We start from the raw sequence: 11,868 nt of genomic DNA, 5'->3' as shown, positions 1-11,868 counted from the left end.
TTTAATGGTTACTGTAAGTATTGCATAAATTATATTTACATATTTTATTTATATCACAGCTTTATTTATATCACAGTCTATGTATTATTCAAATAAATTTTTTAAATACATGTACAATGTATTGTAATCATTTTTTTATGAAGCTGAGCAAGGTATGAGTATTCGTCATATAGTAATACTGGACATCCAGAGAAAACGGGCAATAGAAGTTCACCAGTTGTGTTGATGTCTCAAGGAAGGACCTTGATAACTCCTATCACTTTAGGGTTCACATTAGAAGGATTTCCTCTGTTTGTCTCTCTACTAATGTATATTTGTCCTCTACAATACACATGTATCCACTAGAGATCTAGAAGGAATGCCAAAAGTCCAAGACAAATTGGAAGCTTTCTTCAATGTCAGCTGAACTGGTTTGGTCATTCTAGAATGGTCTGCATCATCTGAGCCTGGGGTCGCTGACGGTACACATATGGGTCATTGAGCATGTAGGACACCACAGAACTGGGTCGCCCTTGAAGAATTTCGTCAGGAGCAAGGTTCTCTGTTGCGGAAATAGCATTAGGAGAAATGTGGTGAACATCTGCTGCTAAACTATCTTGCACAAAACGCAGCATGTGTTTCACTTCCTCCAATCGGAAAAGAGACTGTAAAGTAAATGCTGATATTTAAAGAGAAATCCAAAAAGATCACAAGAAACTTTAAATAGGATGCTTTAACATTTTCATAAGACAACAAATAATAACTGAATGCAGATGCTAAAATGTTGTTATCGCGTCTGAACTGTAATGGTTACCTCTGTATTAAAAGCAAGGTAGAAATTATCCAGTCGTGGGTCTTCCTCGATGCAGGTCTTTAGTTTGGCCTTCAGGAACTCAGTGAGGGGGGTGCCAGTCACGAAGATCCGCGCCCGAGTGACCTCCACTAACTTTTTATGCATGACCATGGTCATCCGCCCAAAAATGGCTTCGTCTACCGTACACTGATAAACATTGAACAAGAGTTACTTCCCTTAAATTCTTATAACCTTGGCTCTTAGTATATCTGGCATTATGGCATCATGCCAAATGCTGCCACACTGATTACTTTTTTTGTTATGTATATATAATATATATATTATGAAGGGGAAATATTTCAATTTTTATTTTTTTAAAAGTCAAATAAAATTATCAACCAATGCAATAAGAATAAAATTCCAGCATGGCACATTTTTATACCTCTACTTGTTTGTTAAAATATTGACCTGAGAAACTTATAGATTAGTTTTCTCTGGCCTAGAATCAGACAGCTGTATCTGCATGTACCTCAAAGTCAGGAATGACCCCTAGTTGGCGGGGTGTTCGACTCTTGGTCCTCTGGCTGTTGCCTGTGGCCCCACGGCTACCATTTCTGTTTGCGTACTCCAGAGACTCCATCGTGATGACCAGAAGGTCCTGCAGGGAGTCCAGCATCCCTATAACATACTCTATCTGGGCGGCCATGCTATGTAACATTCTCCATGACTCTACAAGGTGCACCTTATCCTAGGTAAAAATGAGAATCAATCATGAATTCAATTGCACTTAATGAACTTGATGCCAACATTGTATTGATTAGGATTTTGATTACAGATGTACTTTATATATAAATTACATCTATTAAAAATCTCTCAAATATCAGTTACTGTGGAATCATTTAATTTCGTGGGGCCAATTTTCGTGGATTGTTGGTTTTTTGCTTATTCATGGGGATGTAATTTCATGGATGTGTTAGTTTTCAGTTTTAATAACTTCAAAACTTGTTTTCGTGGAGGACGTAAATTCGTGGGGGAGGGCTACCCACGAAAATTGGGCCACCACGAATTCTAATGATTCCACAGTAGTTACAAATTTGGCATTGATCTTAAATTTTTCATGCTGTGGATATTACCTGATTCATCAGGCTTTTAAGCAGCAGCCCTCGGTGAACAGTCATCCAATCGCAGCGATCCTTGGAGACAGAGATCATTCTATCCAGGAACTGCTGGGCCTGTCGGACATTGGTTGCATTCATTGGGTCGCCGCCATTGGTCGGTCCCCCATTCTGATAGTGGAAGGCTGCCTGCAATTACAATGTAATTTACATAAAATCCACCCTTGTACAGTTTGATAAATATTGTTATTAATTTGAATATCTTTTAAACAATCAATTACATATTTATGCCTTTATGAATAAAAGTAAATGTAGTCTGCCTTAGTGTTAAAAGTTACCCTGTCTCTTGAAAGAAAAACACTCTGATAAAAGGCTACAGGGTTATCAGGGTAAAAGATCTCAGCACTGAAAAAAAAGCAAAATAATATGCATGTATTAAATGATGGACTAGTCACAATAAGCTTTTAATTTAAAAGCTGTCACTCTAAAACTACTGCCATTAAGTGTACTTACTCTAGCTCATCATCTGTGATAAAGTGAAGTAAGAAGTACTTCCTCACAGGGATATATCTCCAGTGGTCCATCAGAATGAATGCCTGTAAATGTAAACATACAAGTACACCTAAACTCTATTTCCTGTAAATAATAAAAGGGGGAATAACTCTAGTATTATTTCTTGACTACCGGTACTTAATACAAATTCCTTTTGCTGTCTTAAGAGTTTCAATTGATTTCATCATTTAATTCTTTAACAATTAATTTTACTGGTTTTCACATTGTGTACCTTTAAGAAGACAGGCTCACTCCTAGAGGTGGCCCCCACTAACATGTCCATAAAGGCCTGCTTTCTGGTCACCACCTCCTCCCAGGACCACTTCATCTCCCCGAAAAATACCCCCACCACCGGGATGGTGTTCTTCATCACCATGTCATGTACATGGTTATACACTGTAAACAGACACAAATATAGTGATACACATCACATGGTTATACACTGTAAACAGACACAAATATAGTGATACACATCACATGGTTATATACTGTAAAAAGAGAAAGATCTAGTAATGCACAACCACACTCTATTACAATTCCTTGCAATTGGAAATTTCAGGAATACTAAATATTGGGGTTTAAAGAAGCAACTTTTTTCATTGTGATACATGATAGTAACTAAAAATATAGACACTTTTGAAAGCGATGGATTATAAGTTATACGTATAACTTACATTTACCAGATAATTTTGTAAAAAAAAAAGTCGTGAAAAGTTTGCTCTTTAATTTTTCGGGAAACTTCTTGTGGTAAGGCAACTTTTGCACTACCCACTGTAGGTTAGCTAAATTTGAATCATGTTTAGCATAGTACTAGGACTCTATGAATCGTACCCATCATAGCGAAGAGTTGTATGCCATCCCCGGAACAGCCTGGGGGTCCCTGTATGTAATAGTGCTCATGCAGTTCAACTTCATTTAGGAATGGCTGCATCTTCCCGTACAGAATACTGGGTCCACTCAGGGCCAGGCAGATCCCTGCCTACAACACAATCTCAAATACATGTAAATACACATACTGAATATTAAATAATTAAACTTCGTATAAATGCCCAAGAAATGGGGAATGTAGCTGCATGTCTGTAGCTCCCGGTTTGAAAGAAATCGGATGGACAACTTGGGACCTAAAGCGCCACCCATTAAAAAAATTGTGTATTTTTTGTGCACAAAAATGTGCACTAGTTTTGGGCTGATTGTCCTTATTTATACCTAAATTCTGTGGAAAAAATTAGTACCATCCATCCATCCAATTTTTATCAGACCGGGAGCTACAAACCTGCAGCTATGGGAAATATTGATTCTAATAATCTATACAAGTACCGGTACACATACTTGAACCAAGCACAAATATCTATCCATAAATTATTACATTTCCTCGTTTCTTTAAAATCGAATTCAGATATACCCTGTAGGTTCCTTTCCTTTGAATGTAGTCTTGTTGAACAAAGAGCTGAATAATCTGGCTCAGTGGTATGAAAGCTCCAGTGTCCAACACTCGTACAGCACTGGATGTCCCTACAAATTGAGAGCATGGCAAAATTATAATGGCATCTGCTTAACAAAGGGTAGTTTTATACCGGTAGTTGAATGGGAATCTGAACAAAATTGAATTTTTATTAGAAATACCATATGCATCGACTCCATTGATTGTGTAGATAAAATTTTCTGGATCTTCCATCTTTAGCTCTGTGGCCAGTAACACGGCTTCTGTCTGCTCTGGCTTCTCAAAAAATAGGTCCATTCTGACAAAAAAACGTTCAAATCATTCTTTACTCATTGTACATGTGAAAGTTAACACATGGAGATGATGAAAAATACATGGAAATACATACTTCCTCAATGAAAGATTTTCATCGTGGAGAAACATTCAAATAACATAAATTTGGTAATGACCAGGTGCCTCATTTTCATCATGGATATAAACAAGACGTTTAAATATTGTTATTATACTTTCATGTTAAATACTGAAATCTGATTGGTTAAGACGCAGTTGATAATCCGTTCTATTACCCTCAGCATTAGCAACACACCTGACAACGGGTAACACAACGAATTGTTACATATGTGTAAATTATGCGCGTACGGTTCACCATAGAATCCACGTTATTCCGTAAAGCTTTCCTTAGAATTAAGACATTCAGTATAATAAAACAAATAGTGCATGTATGGGAGGGTAAGAGCTGAAATTGACACCCTGAGAAAACCATTGTCACCTCCGCTTCGCGTCGGTTGACAATGGCTTTCTCGGGGTGTCAATTTCAACTCTTACCCTCCCAAACAGGCACTATTTATATAATGTTCCTTAAACATTTACATTACATAATGTATGTTACAATACCTCATGGCCTGCTGTCTGAGGAGAGAGACAAGTCTGGGGTAGGGGTTGGGGGGAAAGTACTGTGCTCTGGCTATCTCCAGTAAATACTCCTTCCACACCCCATCTAGATGTGTGTCCAGCATGTACTACAACAAGGGGAATGAAGATACAAGATAAAAGGAATAAGAATAAAATCCATGTTGTAATTATGTGCCTGTGGTAAAGTATTCCCTCTATCTGGTAATTAACCAAAACTTACTACAGTACCACATAGAATATACAGAAGGATTCAAACAACAGGAGCAAAACATTTCTATTTAATATTATTGTGTTTTACCTGGATGAGAATTGCTTCTTTTGCTATAGTTTTGCTGTAATCTCCACTTTCCATACTGTTGTTTACATCAATAACTAAAATTTGTTTTTAAAAAAATACTGTTAATTAAAAAAAAAAAAATTTTTAATCAAGCCCCAACACAGACACACTTAAATTGAGGATATTATATGTTTACATATAAAACAAATTGGATTGCTGGTCTACTTTAACAATTTAAAGTTTTTATTTCTTATGATATTTGGGAGTAAGATTGGATGGGTTTTTCATTATACAACTCACTGAGTTTTTCATGCAGTAGATCTTTCATATGTTCATGCTCCAGTCCATGGGAAACATCGGCGTCCATCTCTGTACCCTAGAGAGACAAAGAATAACCTCCTTTTTCATCAAGTTATCAAAGTGTATTGACATTTAACGGCCAGTTTAATTGCAGTGTGAGATTGTTACCGTTGGGTCACGCCTTTGTCTATGACGGGTCAAAGGTTGAGGAATGACCTTGGGAAATGTGTTCTTCATGGCAATCATCACCTCCTAAATATGACAATGAGACATGAATTTTACTTCTATACACTGTACATGTAGTTCTACTGCTACACTTAATTCTTGTCAGATTCAATTTAGCAGGCCATGAAAATTTAGCCTTCATATGTGAATGTCACTGGATGTTAATGTACTTGTGTATTTACATATACACCTGAGATATATATTAACACAGGATATTTATATGTACATCTGAGAGAGAATACCTTTAGCACTGGGGTCTGGCTGAGAGAGTCTTCTGCTAACTGTATGGACAATGTTAGACAGTACCAGTTGATGTCCTTTAATGTCTTCAGAGCCTAGAACAAAAAATACCAGAAAATCATTGTTAAGAATTTGAGCACTAATAGTTAGATACAGAGCTAATCTTCTTCCATGGGCAAAATAAAATAAAATTCGATTATTTACATATTATGTGACAGTGACCTTGAGGTTAAAAATGACCTAAATAAATGTTACCATTTGGACATCTAGAACTGATTCAAAGGACATCCCCTCCCCCGGCAGGAAATCCTCCACCTGGGCCACAATGATCTTCCCAGCCGTCTTTTGTTCCAGGCTTCTGTCGTTTCTAAAATGTATTATAGGACAAGTATTTATAGTCTCCTACACTGAACCAATATACAAAATATAATTAAGGATACACAAAACTGAATTCTTTTTCTAAGCAGTGGGCAAATCAAATTTCCTGCAACTTTGAACACTGTTTGTCACTTATAAGCACACAAGAATCTTCAGATATTACCTTCAAATATCTGTTACTAGCTAGATATGAGGATACGAAACATACATTGTACATGTTCTCATTCAGGTATTTTCCCAAAGCACATTTGTACTGGAAAATCACATAGTTTCCTCAATATTTTTGTACTTTTTACAGACTAGATATATTGATATGAGACTTACAGTGAACTCTGGAACAAATGCACCACTGCTTCTCTGTAGAGAGCAAGGTATTCTCGGATAACTTGAAGCTGACTTGTCTGAAGTGAAAAAATCAAGTTAGAGAAGATTATACTGGTCCATTCACATCCGAGTATGTGTGAATCTAAATCTACCTATCTAACAGATACTGCAACTGTATTTAATTGTTTTACCTATTTGCATGTACAATGGAGACTTGTTAAACCTGACACTTTCATTTTAAACAGAATTGTTGAGATTAAAGATTTAAAATGTAAGAATATCTAAATAAATTTCAGAATTGATTAACATTTATATCCTGATAACTAAAGCCTAGTTTAATACATACAACAGTTGTTTGGAAGATTCATAACTTAAAGTATCCTACGGGAGCAGTCTAGAAGGCTCTACATCAGAGTAAATTGGCAAAATAGAAACGCCAATGATATCAATGCAACAGCAATTATTCCGACAAAGGGGAGCCAAATGTATTGACAGTTCATGGATGAAAACACCAATGTGGAATTTCATTGAATGACTTACATTGGAGAAACCCTTCACCATGTAGCGCACTGACTTATTCTGCTCCATCAGTAGGTACAACAGGCCCACAGTACTGTGTAGGAGTCGGAACAACTCAAATGGAAGCTCCTGTGCGTAGGAATCTCTGCAAGGCAAAAGGATACTGAATCTTCAAACATCATTGATTATAAGCTTAATGACACACGTATGGTCATGACTTTGTACCAGTGCATGCATCCTGGTAATAACAAATATTCAATCATAATACATGATGCAATATTTTAATTATCAGTTGTGTTAACATATTGGCTGTCTTTACATTTTTGACATATAAAGACAAAAGACAGAGGACGGACCTGTCCAGCAGAAGGAGTATGATGGCACAGTACACTGCGTCACACAGCTCCGCGTGCATATGATGGCCCGCTATCCTCTTCTGGAAGTGTGACCTGACAGGAAAAAGCTCATGAAATACACTCTAACATTATTTTCTTAAAACAAACAGAAAACACTTAAATTTTATTACATTTGTCGATGTACTTTATTTAGCTTTTTTTAGCAATTATATTCAGCAAAATCAAGTATATTGCCAAATGTCCTATTTAAACAAATTTAAATAGGTACATATAGATACGTGCTAAATCAAATGTCAGCTAATTGTGAAAAGTTATTTTCCACGAAATATTATTCATATTCAACATAAGACATTTACAGTATGTCATGGAGGTACATACTTGATTGGAGTAGTAATCTGCCAAGCATAGGGACCATAGCTATTTTCGTCTCCGATTCGGAAGCCGTCAATCCGGACTTTCCTGGGCATGATGTGGGTGGTTCTGTCGTACATGTGGCGCTTGATGTTTCTGATGCCCTGGTCCTGAGCAGAGGTGGGCTGGCGGTTCTTACTCTGTCGACTCATACTCCTTGGACCACCAATCTCCAGTTTGTCTGCCCCAGCGGGCTGTCCCACTAATCATACATATAGTGTTATAAGTCTATCTTTATTGAAAATCTAGTGCATCTTTCAAAGTACAATGTATTACCAATCAATCATTAAAGTCCTTATATCTCATATATGATAATGTAAAACAATTTTTAGAATGTGAATTTAATTTGCAATTCTACGATAAAATAAAATTTTTTATTCTGGCTGAGTGTGTTGTGAAAAGAATGATGACCATGACATACAAGCTGATCTTGGTCCATCCCTCTGGAACGGATCCACTTGTGGAGAGAAAATGGAGATGTACTGCTCTGCATGGGACCTGCTCAGGAACACTCCCTCGTGTAAACAAGCCATTGGAAACTCACAGAAACTGACAAGTCTGAAACAAAATAAGATGCATATACACACACTACATGTAATAACCAAAGGTCTTCATCTTCACACAATGAAACATTTAGAATCCAGCCAATCTTGATAAAGATCTAATCAATTGTAACAAATACTTTACCCCTCTTCCACATTCTCTTCACTGATTTCAATGAAGTTGAGACCAAACTGAACTTGTGCTCTGATGTACTTTGGGTAGTAAGGATCAGCTTTTAATATACATTCCATACAAATATACTTGTTTCCAATCACGGTGTCACTCAAAACTTGTAGAAACTCCTCCTGTAGATTAAATGAACATGGTTACAATAAACACCTGGGAAATTTTCCATAATGCTGCATTAATTTAAGTTCTTCACATCTTTATGTAAAATTACATTGGGCAAAACAAATTAAAAGCATTTAAATCCTCAATAACATATCTCTCTTCTAGGTTCAGATTTATCTTAACTTCAGGAACTAGACCCAATCATATTTTGCTAATTTTACATCAGCATCGCATAGCAGTAAATTAAAAAGTATTAATTAAGGGAAAGGAAAAATTAAATTTTTAGAACTAATGTGCCCAATTCCATTGTATAAAATATTGCAATGAAATACATGTACTAGGAATGTCCAAATCAAAGAAATTCTTTACACATGCCATGAGTCTTTTCGAAGTTTTTACCTTTTCCTCTTGAATTTTATCTGGGTCCCATAGATCATACACTGTGATATCTGGGTATTCCTCATCAATATCTGGTATATTCACGCCTTGATGAAATGTAGATAAAATGCAGGTGAGTGTTTGTGTATTTATATATGATTTGTCTCAGAAGAGAAAATCCTTATTTAATTTTTCCTTCTTGTTTTCAAATAAAGAATTGTTCACATTAAGTGAACATAAACTTTTGATAACAGCACAAACAAGATTCTTACCTAGGATCAGGTGTCGAGGGTTGGAGTACATAGAATCAATGTAAGCCATTACACTGTTCACAAAGACAGCCACTCCCTACAAAATTATTGCATTAGATCGCATACATACATTCAAAAGTTAACACGTACATATGGTACATGACCAGCATTCAGTCAATGTAGTCTTTTAGACTGTTATTCCCCTGCCCAAAAAAATCACATGATTATAAGAAATTACGATACAAAGAAATGATAACTTTGACCTTCAAATTACCTCCTTGATATCTGGGCTGGTAAAGGGAACCTTGACCTTATACATGTACTGATCGATCGACCTATTAGCATCTGGGTTAGTAATGAAAGTCTTGATCTTGAGTATATTGACTTTCAGTAATGTCAGTACCTTGATTTTATACTGACCTCCTTAACGTCTGGACCGGTGACCAAATGCTCCATTCTGATCTGTATGTTATGTACATAAGGATAGAATGTTCCATCAAACACTGCTGGACCAACCAATGCTAACATCACTTGATTCTGTAAATCAAATGACACTAAACATTTCTAAATGGAACATGATTGACCTATCAAATCAATGCTGAAAATCCATCATCAAAAGTGACTGTACTGTTCTTTATCTATACATGAAGTTAAAAATCAAGTCAAGAAATTTCATTTCTAGATTTGAAATGCTGATGGCTGAAATAATGTTTACATATACATGTACATGTATTTGTCTACACTCTACTGACCCCGTATATATATATACTTACTGAGTAATCCTGTGTGGACATGATGTCCTCTGGGTGGGGGGTGAGGTCATCCATCAGCCACTGATATTTCTCCAGAGATGACGGATTCACAGCCCTCAGGATGCTGGACAAACCCCACACTGTGTCATGTCCCTTCACACAAAACAGGTTAGGTATGTAGGTCTCCTGTAGAGCATTTCCTAGGATAAAAAGTTTACATCAATATCAGATACTTTCCTATTTAACAAATGATGGTTAAACATCCATGAAAAAGTCAGATAGCCAAATAAAAGAAAACATCCTTATCATTCATATCATCATGTTCAAAGTTTATTGGTAAGTAAAAAAAATAGCCTTGAGTACAAAAAAACCCCAACATTTTATACCGGTACATTTATAAGTTTAAGACGTCTTATCATACTTACTTAGAGATTGTTGGATCTTTTCTATGGATTCCTGTTCCATGTGAAATCTACATAAAGGAAATAGATGGTTTGATTTTAAAATGTCTAAGAGTGCAAAGTGCGCATGCTAATCAGTGACTCATCCAAAGCATAAAGACAAGGCAAGATTTACTTTTCTGCAAACTGTCTGAATCTCAGGACAAACCCTGGGTAGGGATTGTAAGGAAGGGTGGGTCGGTTCAGCAGCAACTTGACCATTTTCTTGAAGGTTTCCTCTACACCTGTTTCTGCCAAGTATGATCTGAATTGCTTCATGGCATCTGTATCATATCCATCGGGAGGAATGTATGTTCGCCTGTCTATAGGTTCCTCCTAGAAAACCAAAAACCATTATGACATGATCGAGCTACTGCTAGTATACATTAATTTACTACAGTGCCTGCTCTGCTGAGGGACTTAAAACAGATTCAACCTCTTAATGATTAAAAAATGGAAAGCTTCTTGCGATTTTACGCTAATATAATTCCTCATGATTAATTATAGGAATCAACAGTAGAATGAAGGCTTAGTTGCCAATTCACATATTAACTTACCCTCCCTTGTGACTGTGCTCTAGATGGAACATTACTACGCTGGCTTCCTCTCTGTAAATTTACATCCACAATTTTTCTGATATACATGTTCACAATTAACAAATTAAATCCACAATACCTCTCATCTCATTTAACATAAAAAAGTTGTGATAGAGTTGATTTATTCTACTGAATTTGTGATGTTCTTTTCTCCAGCATTAACTCTCACTTGCATATGCATCAAATATTATAAAATAAACGGTTACATATGATGTAAATCAAGCAAAACATGATTAATATAAATTTAATTATTACTCATTCCACTGTATACAAAGAGTATCATATCATTCGTTATATTGATTAAATTTTTTAGCATCACATGCATACAGATGTTATATAAACATTTTGACTATATGGTATTATATTAAATGGGAATGTTTACAAACTCCGAGTTGCATGTGATCATTCCATCACAATATTTATACGATTGCTCCGAATCCAACAATAATTAAAAGCAACTGCATAACAAATTATGTTAATCATAAGCATCATTAAAAATCTGCAAACCTTTCTTACCAACAGTCAATGTTATCTATGAAAATAAAATTTTCCGGACATTTTCATTCCTTGAAATTGAAGAGAAAATTCGAAACATGGAATTTTCACATATAATGAATATTGATCAAGTGACGCTATACCTGTGACTGTGAAGTTGTTTGTCTCGACATTATTTTGAGTTAATATTTAATCAATCCATCTTCGGACTGTCCTTTAGTCAAACAGAAACGAATTTAGATATCTTTCTCAACTCGTTTCTCATGTAAACAATTTGTCCACTTCCGGTAAAATTAGTTT

General features: G+C 35.9%; 1 protein-coding gene across 2 annotated transcripts; it reads right to left on the bottom strand.

The window, feature by feature from the left end:
- Nucleotides 1-30: 30 nt before the first annotated feature.
- On the bottom strand, nucleotides 31-11,857 carry LOC105324966 (uncharacterized). Of its 2 annotated transcripts, XM_034480993.2 has the most exons (31): nucleotides 11,712-11,852; nucleotides 11,590-11,605; nucleotides 11,035-11,085; nucleotides 10,614-10,813; nucleotides 10,463-10,509; nucleotides 10,059-10,237; nucleotides 9,706-9,822; nucleotides 9,307-9,382; nucleotides 9,056-9,141; nucleotides 8,510-8,670; nucleotides 8,244-8,380; nucleotides 7,790-8,024; nucleotides 7,412-7,504; nucleotides 7,077-7,200; nucleotides 6,537-6,613; nucleotides 6,090-6,201; nucleotides 5,837-5,929; nucleotides 5,538-5,621; nucleotides 5,370-5,445; nucleotides 5,091-5,164; nucleotides 4,775-4,899; nucleotides 4,063-4,178; nucleotides 3,842-3,951; nucleotides 3,271-3,418; nucleotides 2,672-2,835; nucleotides 2,401-2,483; nucleotides 2,226-2,292; nucleotides 1,906-2,076; nucleotides 1,302-1,520; nucleotides 794-979; nucleotides 31-644 (listed from the first exon to the last, which is right to left on the bottom strand). In XM_034480993.2, exons 4-31 carry the CDS (start codon nucleotides 10,754-10,756, stop codon nucleotides 417-419), a joined length of 3,531 nt encoding a protein of 1,176 aa, XP_034336884.2. In that variant the 5' UTR covers nucleotides 10,757-10,813; nucleotides 11,035-11,085; nucleotides 11,590-11,605; nucleotides 11,712-11,852; the 3' UTR covers nucleotides 31-416. The 2 variants fall into 2 exon arrangements, with proteins under 2 accessions (XP_034336884.2, XP_034336883.2); XM_034480992.2 differs by lacking the exon at nucleotides 11,590-11,605 and having other exon boundaries at nucleotides 11,712-11,857.
- Nucleotides 11,858-11,868: the final 11 nt, after the last annotated feature.

This window comes from Magallana gigas, chromosome 3 (assembly GCF_963853765.1).
Source record: "Magallana gigas chromosome 3, xbMagGiga1.1, whole genome shotgun sequence".
Taxonomy (NCBI): Eukaryota; Metazoa; Mollusca; class Bivalvia; order Ostreida; family Ostreidae; genus Magallana; species Magallana gigas.
The sequence above is the reverse complement of the archived record's forward strand: the minus strand, read 5'-3'. Positions and strand labels throughout refer to the sequence as shown.